At 43.5% G+C, this 14,026-nt stretch overlaps 1 protein-coding gene across 1 annotated transcript in view; it reads left to right on the top strand.

Annotated features, from left to right (window-relative positions):
- Window positions 1-14,026, top strand: part of LOC103605897 (rap guanine nucleotide exchange factor 1-like) — a gene marked incomplete at its 3' end in the record, with an annotated part of 108,934 nt that overhangs the window by 61,905 nt on the left and 33,003 nt on the right. The window contains exon 3 of the mRNA XM_008590494.1: window positions 13,076-13,140. Within this exon, the coding sequence (XP_008588716.1) occupies window positions 13,076-13,140 (65 nt within the window). The remainder of the gene's footprint in view (window positions 1-13,075; window positions 13,141-14,026) is intronic.

Genomic DNA, 14,026 nt, shown 5'->3' with positions numbered 1-14,026 from the left:
TTTTAGGAAACATAAGCTGGGGTGAACACATGGGGGCTCGGTTTTCCTGGAAGAAAATGAAGCAGCATGTTTTTCCTCAAGGTCATTTGGTGGCTCTGGGAAATTTTCAGTTGAACACCATTGGACTTTCCCCCTGCCACCTCCTTTCCTCTCTTAAGGAAAGGGCTTTCGTAATCTTCACACACACAGACCGGATGGGATTCCTGAGTTGATAGGAATGTCCTGCATTCTATCAGATCTGGGGAAGACCTGTGCTTTGGGCTGCTGGATCCTTGGTGATTTCCTTTCCTTCCCAGTTGATTTTGTTTTCCTCTTTAGAAAACTCAGAATTTTCCATCTTAAATGTAAAGTGTGGTTATCATTTTAAAATGTGCTTGAAGGACTTTAAAGATGTTTCATTTTCAGGGCTGGCCTGTGGCTCACTTGGGAGAGTATAGTTTTGATAACACCAAGGCCATGGGTTTGGATCCCTATATAGGGATGGCTGGTTAGCTCACTTTGGAGAGCGTGGTGCCAGCAACGCCAAGTCAAGGGTTAAGATCCCCTTATCAGTCATCTTTATTAAAAAATAATAATAATAAAAAGATGCTTCATTTTACACTAGGAAAGTGGTATTAGCACCCAACCTCAGCCTCTGGGGTCTCCTCCTGAGCCCTTTAGCCAAGTAGCTTGGTGGCTTTTCACCCAATCCTAATTTTGGACACATTAACATCTCAGTCCCTCCCCCTTAGAAAAAGATTTTGTCCAGATTTGCTTTCTTTTGATTGCCAGTGCAAATGTGCATGGTTGCTTTGTGTATGCTTTTTTAGAACAGACACTGTCATTCTGATCCGCCTCCTTCCTCTCTTGAGAATCACTGCCTTAGAGCAGTTACTTCCCCAGAGACCTTGATCTGTTAGATTCATCAGGTTTGTTTCAGGGCTGGAGAGCTGGCAGTCTGATGTCGATGCTCTTGTCTGAAGCCCAGCCCCTTCCCCAGCCCAGTTAAGGGAAGAATTAAGATATTCTTTTGTCATAAGATTGATTCAGTGAAATAGTGAGCAATGAAAAAGTAAGATAGAATTTAAATCGCTTAGATTTCTGATATACTTTGTGTACTTGGTTGTAATACAAAATACATTTCTTACTGTGGTCAAAAAAGGTTCACGGCCGGTTAGCTCAGTTGGTTAAAGTACTGCCTTGTAACACCAAGATCAAGAGTTCGGATCCCCGTACCAGCCAGCTGCCAAAAAGAAAAAAAAGTTTGAAAGCCACTGGTAGCCTCTGTCTTAGCTACTTCTCCCTTGAAGAAATGACCCACCTTCACATCTGTGCATGGTCCTTAGTTCCAGACCCAGGCGGGAAGCTCAACCACTGTCCTAGTAACTTTTTGGCTAAAGGCTGGACTTCCAGTCTTGACCACTTCTACACAACCCCTGACCCATAGGAGGACCTTGTTATCTCAATGAGGGGGTTTCTCCACTCCACAGTTCCCAGGCAGAAGGATCTTTAACAGTTCAAGTTGGTTATGACTGAAATAAGTTTCATGAAACAATATTTGGCCTTACTACATGAAATACACTCTGGTATTTTCTATTGTGTTTCATGTTTAATCCACAAAATTGATTTGGGAACCTGCTAGTGGGTTGTGACTCGTAGTAAACGTTAGCAATGGGAATAGCCCACACATCCGCCCACCAGTGTAGCCAGGGCCATTTCTGCAGGGGGCTCAGTTCTCTCCCAGGTGTGCCTGTTCTCATCCAACTAAGCCACCCGCCCCTTGCATTTTTCTCAGCCAGCTCCTGCACTGTCTGCTAGACTCAGCTCAAGGGCTTCCTTCGTGAGCTTTTCCTGCATCCCTCAAAAGTAAAGCCTTTATGTCTTCAGCATTTCACTTGCTCTGCTGTGTATTGTAGCCCTGGGTATATGACTCACTTCCTTGTTGACCACCTGAGGGCAGGGCCTAAGTTCCTGTTTAACCTCCTACCACCTGTAGTAGCAAATGCCCAGTGTCTGGCTGGTTGGAGGTGCTCAGCCAAGCTGTGCTGAATCATGTGGGCCGACCTGGGACCTGAACTTGGTTTTTTACATTGTTTCAGTGGGGAAGTGCATCTTGATTCCAAATAACTGGCTTGGAGAAGAAGGTCTCCTCTGCCTTCACTTCTCCACCATATGACGCAGCTTGTTGCTCCTCCTGGTGTGCTGAAATGTAAGCCTACAGGCAGATGGCAGGAGGCTGCCTCCTGTGGGAGGATTTGGTCCTTTAGAATAAAAGGAGACTTAAAGGATACAGCTGCTGAGGGAGAACAATGAAAAATGAGATTCCTCCTTGAAAATGCAGAGTTTCCTGCTCTGAGGATTCTAGAATGAAGCAACTGGACTTTTGAAGATGGGTTGCCCCCTGTATTTTTCCTATAGGTACTCACTCCCCTGGATGGGGAGTGGGTGTTTGGAGAGTTCTGAATGGGAGAGGTAATTTGGAGGGACTTAGAAGAAAGTTATTTGGCTGAGTCCAGGATCCTTGAAAGGGGATGGCTATCTTTTAAAAACACATCAGTGATGAGCCTTTTTAATCAGTATTTTGAGGCCATTATGTTATATATTCATGAGAACTGGGAGTCCTTTCTAACTTCAGAAGATCCTCTTCCCTGCTTTCTAGCCAAACGTTGACAACTCCAGGCATCACTGAAATATAGTCTTCCCCAACCCATTGTTTTGGGGGTTGTTTAAAAATAGTGTCTTGGTTCCACAGATAATCCCACCCACCCAAAGTATAACTTTGGCTTCTCCCCCTTAGGCCAAGAGACTGTCCATGAGATTTTACATTAAGAATAATTTTAGCCCGGATGCTAGCAAAGCTGGGAGGTCTGTGATATGCCCTTGCTGTGAATGAGCCATCCTGATCTTGGACATTTCCAGGAGGGTATGATTCACTTTATAAGCGGTACTGGCCAGAATGTCTTTTCTTCTGCTCTTGTGGTGACTTGCTTCCCTGGTGATCAAAGTGCAAACACATTTAATAAACAGCTTATTTGCTAGGCTTTGGCTTGAAAAGGGGGAAGAGGAGGCCTGCACCAAGATGTGCCACCTGAGTCAGAAGCTGCTGATGGAAATGGGATTGTGGTGATACTAGTCCCGCACAGCACCTGCGCTTAGTAGGAACACTGGCCCAGAGGAAATATGAAAATCCCTCCAGGGACAAAAGCAGACATGAGTCCTCCTTCTCTGGACTGTGTTCTGCCTCACTGGAACTGTGCCTAGGGCACTCGCTCACTTCTCCCACCACTGCATTGGGAGACTGCCGGCTGATGTGGGAAGCAGCACTGGATTCAAGCCGGAGAGAGGTGTGTCAGCAGCGCTGGAGTGGGCCTCCCTCCTTTTACTCCAGCCCTGTATACACTTAGCTGCTATGTCGCTATGATCTCATGAGGAGGAGAAGTGGCTGTGGGAGGCGGTCTGGTGCCTTTTCAGCCATTCCTGAGGAAGGAGGCATGGGTCCTAAGCTGGGGCTAGCTCTCTTGACCTGAGCACTTTGCAAATGCTGGCACTGAATGAGTGAACAAGTGAGGACACCTTACAGCAACTGCCCTGCGTTACCTGGTGCCACGTTTCCCTGAGGTGACAGGGAAGGGAAGGGACTTCATAGGTGACGCCTGTCCCTTCACTTTCTTCTTTCTCTGTCCTGTGAACTCATTTTGCTGTGTCCCAATCTTCTGGGGATTGTGGTTCCCAGCTCCTTCCCCTGTTGCCCAGGAAATAAATAAATGAATATGTGTTCACTGACAAATGAAAATGTTGTTTTTCCTCTGGAAGCCTCGACAGAGACTGGCAAGTGCTGCGTTCCCAGGGTCCCTTAGCAGGGCTGAGCATAGTGGAGGCGGACAGCATGGCTGTGTGCTGCCAGCCGCTCTGCCCATCACTGTGGCCTGGCTGCCCCCAATTGGGCTGCTTCGCTGGTGGCGCAGGGCTGGAGAACAGGCTGCCACCGCCCTTGAGCCGCCTTGTCTGAGCTCTGAGATGGCGTGTCACCTCCAGCTCTCCTTCTCAGACCTGGCACCCTCCTCATGCATGTTCCTCTCCCAAGGGACAGAGGCTGCTCCAAATAGCTCCATCTAAAGGACCAAGGTTAGGGTGCGCTTTGCTTCCTGTCTCATGGGGATCCCAAATGATGCCATGTACTTTGTCCTTGCCCTCTTTCTTTCTTTCTTTCTTTTTTTTCTTTTGGTGGTTAGCTGGTGCAGGAATCCGAACCCATGACTTTGGGGTTATAAGGCTGTGTGCCCTGCCCACTTTCTGCTTTGTGGGGTTGGTAGGCTTATTCATAATAAAATAGTATTTACCATCTTTTTTTTTTTTTTTTTTTTTCCATTTTGTCCCTGGAAGTAAAACTCTGGAGAAATGACTTCTTGTCTCTGGAAGTCTGTGAAGTCTGTGGTTTTAATCTCTAGGTCACTTCCAAACGGTAATGGAAGAGAAACACTTCCTTGGGAGTAGGCACCATGGGAAGGCTAACTTTTTGTGGTCATAACACCTGTTAGGGCTGCAGTCCCCCTGTCTGCAAGTGGGGTTCAGGCTTAACCATGTGATTTGGGCCAAGGTCCTTGGCTCCCCTTGACTTGGTTTCCTGATCTGGTAATAAGAACACTTCCATTGTTAGCAGGAGGATCAGGGGTATTATGTGGAGACTCTCCATGCAGTGCCTGGCTTCTAGGGCATGTTTAGGAACAGCAGCTGCTGATGTAGGCACTTGATTGGGCTCCCAGGCGGAAGCAGCTCTCAGTGCTGGAGGTTCCCCTCTCACTTCCTCATGGGATGTCTGTCTGTCATGTGATGTGTGTTTTATGAAAGGACTGAGTCTGGGGAAAACTCTTCACGTGGATTGATTCAGAGCCATCTCTGGCAGGTAGGGAGGGGCTCCCTGGGAGATCATCTCCATGCTTTGCTCACATGCAAAAGTTTACTTGGCAGAGGCTCTGGCTTCTATTTAAATCCTGCAACTCGGTGCTGTCCTCGAGCCCTGCTGGAGGGTGAGAGTATGCAACTGTGTTCTGTACCCGTCTGTGTTCAGCCGCTGCATACTTTCTGCCCCTTTGGGAAGAGGTGAAGCCACCTTAAACAGCTCAGAGCACAACCCTGAAGCAGTCGAATCCAACCCAGTGTAAGGCACTTCCTTTCAAGAGTTCAGAGGAGTCAGCAGTCCCAGTGAGGGCCTAGAGCTGTCCAGTTCAGTGGCACTGGAAATACGGCCAGCACAGGTGGGGATGTAGGAGAAGTGTAAAGTCCATGCTAGTCTAGTATGAGGGCAAAAGAAGGTAAATTAGCTTATTATAGTTCTTATATTAATTACATATTCAAATGATAACATGTTAGATAAATTGGGTTAATTAAAAATATTTTTAAATTGCACCTGTGGTTCATATTATGTTTCTATTGGATGGTACTGGCCCAGAGTCTATCCTCCTCTAGAGATCAACAAACACTCTATTAACCCAATTCACCCAGACTGAAGCACCCCCCCAAGGGAAGTCCCTGACTGAGTCGTCTCTGACTCATCGGGTATTGGCCCTTCTTAGAGAATTATATTAAAAATACATGTACACTATCCTGTCTGCATCTCTAATCAGATATTACCCTCTGGTTCAGATTGAATGTGGTAGTTGTTGTTACAGAATTCATTCATTGATTCTTTTGTTTATGTGTTTGCTAATAAGCACTCATTTATTTTCGCTATGTGCCAGTTATTGGGCTCAGTGCCAGATTCCAAAATGAATGAAACTTGATCCTTTGTGGAGACTCAAGGGACCAGTAAGTAGAACCTTTTTTTTTCTCCCCTGAATTCTGAAAGTTGGAGAAGAAGACAATTAGGTGGATAGGAACCAAAATGCTACTTTGATTTCTGATAAAGTCTTGCTTGGAGGATGAAGCTTGCTTTAAGAGCCAAATGAGCCTTCCTATATTGAATCCCAAGATTAGGCTGACTTCACCCATCCAGTCATAGCTCCTTTGCACTTGTGAGGCCTTCTCTCAGGGGGACATCTGAGAGAAGGTTCCTTGTGGGGGGCTTACTTGCAAAGGTGTGTGTGTAAGGAACTGTTGGGGTGGGGGTCGCGGTGGCACATGGCAGGGTGCAAATCATGTAGAGCCTTACCTCAGATTGAATGACCTTCCAAAACTTAGTCCCCACTGTGACAGTGTAAAGAGGGTGGGAAATCCTTTTACAGTTATTGAAAGGTAGAGCCTTGAAGAGGTGATTAAATTGTAGGACCATGCCATAGTGAATGGATTAATAATGGCAGTTGTGGATGTGGTTCTGAAAGCTTTAAAAGAAGATCACACGAGAAGTTCTCTCTTTCTGCTCTGCCATTTTCTGCCATGTGAGAGACCCCTGGGTCATTGTTGCCACCACTAAAGCCTTCACCAAATATGTTCCCTGGTCTTTGAACTTCCCAGTCTCCGAAAATGTAAACAATAAATTTTGTTTTCTAATAAATTACCCAGTTCCTGGTATTTCTGTTATAAGCAACAGAAATGGATTGATACTGGCCTGTAGATCTTTGGAGGGCTTTGCTTTTTCTCTCTGAGGGAGAAGAGATGCCATCAGCGGGTTTTGAGCCAGAGGAGTGACATTTGCAAGGGTCACTCTGCTGAGCTGAGAATAGATTACAGAAGGGCATGTAGCGGGAACCAGTGAGAAGTGATGATGGCTTGGGCCAGGGTGACAGAGGCGCACATGGTGAGAAGTGGTGAGATTCTGAATCTACATTTAAGGTGGAACTGATAGGATTTGCTGAAGGATTGATTGGATGTGAGTGAAAGAGCAGAGTCAAGAATTTTGATCTGAATTCCTGGAAGGGTAAAGTCTCCTGTTTACCAAGTTGTGGCAAAAGCAGGTATGAGGAGGGAGTTTCAGGAACACAGTTTTGTACCTACTGTGTTTGAGTTGCCTCTTAGACATCCAAGGGTCACCAAGAGCTTGAATGTAGAAAGAGACCACTCAACAGTAAAGTGGCCTGGATGTCTTCTCTATCTGCATGTGTTCCCCAAGGGCCTCATCTGTCTCCTGGCTTCCTACGCCATGTATATGCTGACAGTTTCCAAGTGTGTAACTACAGCCTTGATCTGTCTTCCCTAACTCCGACTCATCTATCGAACTGCCTAATTCACATTTCTGTGGATGTCTAATATAGTATTCGTAAGAAAGAAGAGGAATTAAGGATAGATATATTCTTACTTCTGCAAAAAGAAATAAAGGAAGGATAAACCAGAGGTTAGTTTTCTGACTTTTAAACTGTATAAATGTTTTACAAATTCAAAAAAAATCCCTAAAGGGATCTCTGAAATAGAACATCATTAGAAGCAAATAAACCTAACTATATATAAAATGGTAATATGACCCACACAGAAAAAATAACTTGAGTATCTTTCAAAACATAGTACTGATTATATACCCTTCATAGGGTATATTCTAAGGACTGAAATAATTGCTAAGAAATCTTGAACTTTACGTTGTAGTTTTGTTGTTGATAATGGAATTGGTGTAGCAATTCTGGAGCTATTTTGTGTTTATTGTAGGATAAAGCAAATGAGTACATATATATTGATGTTGGGAGCCAGTTCTCTCTATGGTAGAAGGGAGACACAAATGTGGAGTCAGGGAAAGAGGAAGAACCCTACGGTGTTGAGTTGCAGTGGGCAATGTCAGTATGAACTCTTGATTTTCAAAGATATATATGTGTATAATTTCCTAACTTTGTCTGCTGAAGGAACATAGAACAGTGACATCCCAGTGGCACATCCCAGACGAGCACATCTAATGCCCAGATTTTGGTTTCTACATACCATTCCCCATCAAAAGGAGCTGGGACTCATTAAGTAAATGCATGATTCCAGGCTGTTTTCCTTTGAGAAATGGGGTAGAGAATACAAGGTGATTCTGGAGCATCTTTTGCACTAAAAAACAAAGAAATGTTCAAAGATTGATGGATATACATCAGGAACACTGGAGTTGGTTTGAAAGGGCTCTCTCTCTGGCCAACTTTGGCACAATTTCAAAGGGAATGATTATAGGAGATTATAATACACTAAATAAAAAACGAACAACCAAGTCCACAGTGATACCAGAAAAGAAGTAAGGGGCGGGGAGCTCCTACTTATAAAATAATGTCAGCCAATAAACGTAGAGGAATGATAGGAAATCGCCAACTTGCAACCACCAATAAAAGATTCACTCAAGAATCATCAGTGGATCCCAAAACCGTTTGGTGAAAATTTATTAGGGAACAGGATGTTTACAGTTTCAAATTGCACAACAGATTACTTACTAGTTTTAAAGGGGAAATGTATCACTGCAATAGAGAAATTTGGCAAATATCACTGTAACCAAGTGATCAAACTTAGCATTTTCGATAACTGATATGACACAGTGTAAAGTATACATCACCCATTTGGTACTTTTCTTACCAAACATGTTTCACCTGAATCTAATGACATGGAACAATCAAACAAATTTAGCTTATGAGACCTCCTACCAAAACAACTGGTATGCATTCTTCAAAATATGTCAGTGTCCAAAAGACAGTCCCCACCCCACCACCATCAAACTAGATTAAAGGAAACTAGAGAGACATGACAGCCAAATGGAATATGTGATTCTGGTTTGGATCTTGGATAAAAAAATTTTTTAAAAAGCTAGGGGCTGGTTTGTTAGTTCAGTTCATTAGAATGTGGAACTGATAACACCAGTGTCCAGGCTTTCGTCCCTGTACTAGCCAGCCAGCAAAAAAATAAATAAATAAAGCTATGAAGAACATAATTGTGGAAATTTTGTTATGGAGCCAATATTATGTCAATATTAAATATCTTGGGTATGATAATGGCATTGTGGTTATTTATGTAAGAGAATGTCCTTGTTCTTAGGAGAGACAGCTAGTCATATTTAGAGATGCAGTGTTATAATGTCTGCAACTTCCAGCTAGTTTGGTAAGATAAAAATAAATAATGTGCATGTATCTATGGAAGAGAGAAAGGGAATAAGGGAGAGAATGTGAATGGCAGAATGTTAACAGTTGGAGAATCTAGGCCAAGGGTATGCAGATGTTTGTTTTATAATATTCAGCTTTTCTATAGATTTTCATGTTTTCAAAATAAAATGTCGGGGGAAAATAAAAAGTAAGAGGAAAGGAATTGTAGACAGAACTAGCCAAGTCTTTCAAGAAGTTTTGCTACTTAGGGAAGCAGAGAAATGTGGGAGCAGCTAGAGGAGAATGGGGGGTTAAGAGAATTTCAGCTTTTAGATTGAGAGAAATCTACTGTGTGTATGCTGATGTGAGATAACAGCAGAGGGAGGTCTGGTGATGATGGAGAGGGAGACGAGAATTGCTGGTGTAATGTCTGTAGCTAGGCTGGGTCAGGGGGGTTCTTCATGGTGATACAGGGCCTGGCACAGATGAGATGCTTAAATATTTATTGAATGAATATCGTTTATAATTCTGACTAACCTCATGAAATAGCTACTATTATTAGTAAACAAAAATGCATTGATTCGGGCCAGCCCGGTGGCGCACTGGAGAGTGCACCGCTTGGGGAGCGCGGCGGCACTCCCACCGAGGGTTCAGATCCCATGTGGAGACCGGTTCCCGCTCACTGGCTGAGCGCAGTGCGGGTGCAACACCGAGGGTTGCGATCCCGTTGCCGGTCCCCGGTGCGGGCGCAACACCGAGGGTTGCGATCCCGTTACCGGTCAGTAAAAAAAGATAAAAAGGAAAAAAAAAAATGCATTGATTCAGTCTTGGTTAAAAATAAAAGTTGTTATAGGGTTCAATTGTATCTACATTAGGTTCTTTGAATTTTCCAAACAATAAGAGAGAAGAGATTAGAAAACATTTATTTACCAGTGATTTAAGATCATAAGAATATTTACATTTATTTAGGCTCTATCTTTTATTGTTTTTACAAAGATGAAACAAATGCTTCCTAAGGTACTCAATGCAGAGTTCTTTGGGAAGATATTCATTCTGAAATATTCATGGTTAAATACAATTGTTTTAGGGAATGGGATTTCCTTATGTTGTAAATGAACTGTTAATCTGACCCATGTAAAAAACACACAGGTTCTTTTTTAGAAGAAACTTAGACCTTTGTGTCTAGTTTACTATAAATTTTTATCGAAATGTTCCATATGTATTAGTCCTTTTCTGTTGCTTATAACAAAATACACAGAACTGAGTAATTTGCAAGAAAACAAAATTTATTGCCTACTATTGCTGAGGCTGGGAAGTCAAAAGTCCAGGGAACACAGCTGGTGAAGGCCTTGGTGGTGGTGACAGTGATGGCGGAGTTATCACATTGTAGAAAATGACGGAGCAGAGAGAGCAGAGCAGAGAGAGCTCCTCCTGTCCTCCCCCTTTAAAGCCCTCAGAACCACACCTGTGGCCACCATTATTAACCCATTCACCATGGCACAGTCCTACAATCTAATCACCTCTTCAAGACCCCACCTTTCAATTACCGTAATAGGACTTCCCACCCTGAACAGTTAACAGTGGGGATTAAGCCTTATTGAGGTCTACAGCAGCATTCAGAGAAGTATGTATATGTTAAGTATGCAGCTTACAGATTTTTCACAGGTTGAACCTACCAGTGTAACCAAACCCCAGATCAAGAAAGAGGCCATTAACCACCACCCCAGAAGCTCAGTTTCTCGTGTGCCCCACTATCCCCACCCCAAGCATAAGTACTACCAAAACAATAGATGGATTTTGTCTGTTTTTGTACTTACATCAATGGAATCACACAAAATGTGCTTTTCCGTGTCAGGCTTCTCTCTGCATTCGTGAGATTCATCTGTGTGGGTGTGTGTCGGTGTAGAGTGTTCACTCTCACTGCTGCACAGTTCTCCATTGTGCGAAGGCGCCACAGTTTACCTGTTCTGCGGTCCATGGGTGTTTGGATGGTGCTGCTTAGAATATCCTGGCACGTGTCTATGATGAGCTCGTGCAAGCACTTCTTCAGAGTGTGTACCTGTGGGTGGAACTGCGGGGCCGTGGAGGAAGGGCATGTCCAACGGCAGTAGGTGGCCATCAGTCAGCAGTGTAGGGAGGGTCCCCCTTGCTCTTCACCCTCACCAGTGTTCAGTGTTTCCTGTGTTTTCATCCATTCAAGCATATATGTAGTGTATTTCTTATTCTAATTTATTGTTTCCTGATGACAGATGAAGTTGAGTACCTTGTATGGTTTATCGGCCATTTGGATATTGTCTTTTGTGAAGTGTCTGTTCAATTCTGAATCTATCTTTAATCCTTACCGGTTACGCAAGTAAAATGAAAATGTGAGTCTGTCAGTTTTGAACCCAGACCTAAGGCAAAGCAGATTTCTCCCTTAGGTGGTAGGGCCCCTTAGGCCAGCCCCTTTCCTGCACCTCGCTTCTTCTGCCACCACCCAGAGCCACTGCAGGTGACTACCGCTGGCCATGTCCAGTTCAGCACAGGGCAGCTTCACAGCGTCATATCAAGCTTTCGATGCTCATCCTCTTTGCCCTGACAGTTCCATTTCTAGGAGTCTGTTCTCATCATCTGAGTGCACAAGAGATGAGCGTGAGGAGCTCATCAGGGCAGCGCTGTTCAGAGAGCAGAGGGTAGTCTGGAGACTGGAGGCTTACGCTTGTCATAGTCTGCCTTTCAGCAGAGCATTATACAACCGTTAACTGTACTCGCCTGGGAAAATGCCCACAATGTAAAGTTAAAAAATGTTAAAGTTAAAAAAATATTTCAGCTCTGCCATATGTGGAGTTATGAGGGATTTTCACTTTCTTGACCTTGGTGTTATCAGCTCAGCTGGTTAGATGCAGTGTTAACCAGCCAGCTCTGGGATTTTTCACTTTCTATGTTATATATTTTTTGCAGTACTTGGATTTTTCTAATGAGATTGTTTTACCTTTGTTGCTGAAAAAGAAAAAACATATGCTTAATATTTCTATCATCAGTGTCATAAGTCAGTAGACTTCCTGAACAAATGGGTAATATGAACAGATTTTCATGTCATAAGAGCCTTTGGTATTGCAAAACTCCAAGTATTGTTTTCTCTGTGTTTTAACATCAATACTTCTGTGTTAAGTAAGACAGAGGATCTTTTAATGTGGGAAATGTTGGGGAAAAAAAATGAAACACCAGATTGCTTTCAACCCTAGTAGGCTGGGATTATTTTTAGCTTTTACCTTATTAAAGTGTTGGCAGAGGCCTGGCGATGTTATCAAATAGCAATAATGGCTGTCATTTATTAAGCATTTGCTGTGTATCGGGTCCTTGGCTGCATGGTTTACACACGGGCTCATGTTTAATCCTGACAGCAGCCTGAGGAGGAAATAGGTCTGTGGTTATGCCTTTTCTATAGGTGAGGAACCTAAGGCTCAGAGAGGTGAAAAGTTTGTCCAAGCAAGTGGCTGAACTCAAGTTCTAACACAGACTGCCTGACCCCACAGCCCACGTGCTGCCTACGGTATCCACAGCCCACTCAGACCATCCTCTTGTCTTCATCTTTACATTGTAGTCTGTAAAATCCTAGACAAGTGATCACACTTTAGAAAAATCTGAAATCCTTATATTTTAAAAAGTTCTTCCTAATGTCCTCAAGTCACTTCTCCATTCCAGCTCTCCTTTTTACACATTTGAAAAATGAGGGGTGTGGATTAAGTAAGCGATCTCAAAATTGGCCTCCATCCTTTCATAAATGCCTCAGAGTGTTTTCCACCATGATCTTAACTTTATGGTCCCTCATATCGTTGATGTTTAGAGACTCCCCCGCATCCCAGGGCAAAATTAAGCTCTGACAGAAACCACTTCTAAGTTGGGATCCCAGCTGCTGCTACAAGTGACATTTGAAAGAAGGCCAGTTGATATGTACATTTGTCAGCACAGGCAGAGACCATTGTGAGGCCTGGCTGAGGAGAAAGTTGAAAATTTAAGAATGAAATCCTGGCACCTGGCAGACCCCTTTGGAAGAAAATGGTTTGGCTTTGGTGTGTTTTTGTTTGTTTTTTTTGTTGAGACATGATTCTTGAGCAAGCTTACGTGCTCTCCTTCGCCCATCTCTTTCTCTCTAGGCAGAGAAGGACATTCATCGGACAGCCAGATCTGCAGCCTGTGATGCCCAAGAAAGTGGCTGCTGGTAACATCATGGTCATTTATCCAGACATTGTTTGCAAGCTCATGTGAGCTATCCTTCCTCTGGAAGAAATAACTAGCAGATTAGTCATTGGGAAGTCTGACATTCCTTGGTGTAAATGCCACACTGAGCATAGGCTGAGGCTTTGTTTTCTTAAGTTGTGTCAATGACCTTTGAAGTTGCTTTCAGAGATTTGATGGATCACAGTAAAATATACCAGCATATGGCATTTCTATGTGAGGGAGAGCTTTTGTCTCCTGTGGTCAGACATGGCCATATGGAAAAATGTGCAAGTCTCTCAACCCCAGGGATTGGTAGTGGTGGGGAGCAACTGGGACTCTCTTAACCTTGCTAGTGTTTAAGACTTGTTAGTGGACTATGATGTAGCACTGCCACTTTGGAGAATCATTCAATATCCATAAGATTAAATATAGTATATATCCTACAGACCAGCAGTTCTACTCAGAGAGAGCCCTTGCCTGTATTCCAGGAGGTGTGTATGAGAAAGTTCCTAGCAGCAGCAGCATTGTTCATAAAAGCAAGAAAGCTGGAAACAACCCAGTGTCCACTGACAGGAGAGCAGATAAGTATAACTGGTATTATGGAATCTGTGGGCTTTCACAGCACTGAAAACGAAAGCACTGATATATATATATATACAACAACCCAGTGTCCACTGACAGGAGAGCAGATAAGTATAACTGGTATTATGGAATCTGTGGACTTTCACAGCACTGAAAACGAAAGCACTGATATATATATACACACACACACACACACACACATACATATACATACATACATACATACATACATACATACACATCACCATGGCTAAATGTCAGACCTACTATTGAGTGAAAAGCAAGAGCATGAGAATCTTTACACT

This window comes from Galeopterus variegatus, unplaced genomic scaffold, assembly GCF_000696425.1.
Source record: "Galeopterus variegatus unplaced genomic scaffold, G_variegatus-3.0.2 Scaffold6159, whole genome shotgun sequence".
In the NCBI taxonomy this organism is placed as follows: domain Eukaryota; kingdom Metazoa; phylum Chordata; class Mammalia; order Dermoptera; family Cynocephalidae; genus Galeopterus; species Galeopterus variegatus.
The sequence above is the reverse complement of the archived record's forward strand: the minus strand, read 5'-3'. Positions and strand labels throughout refer to the sequence as shown.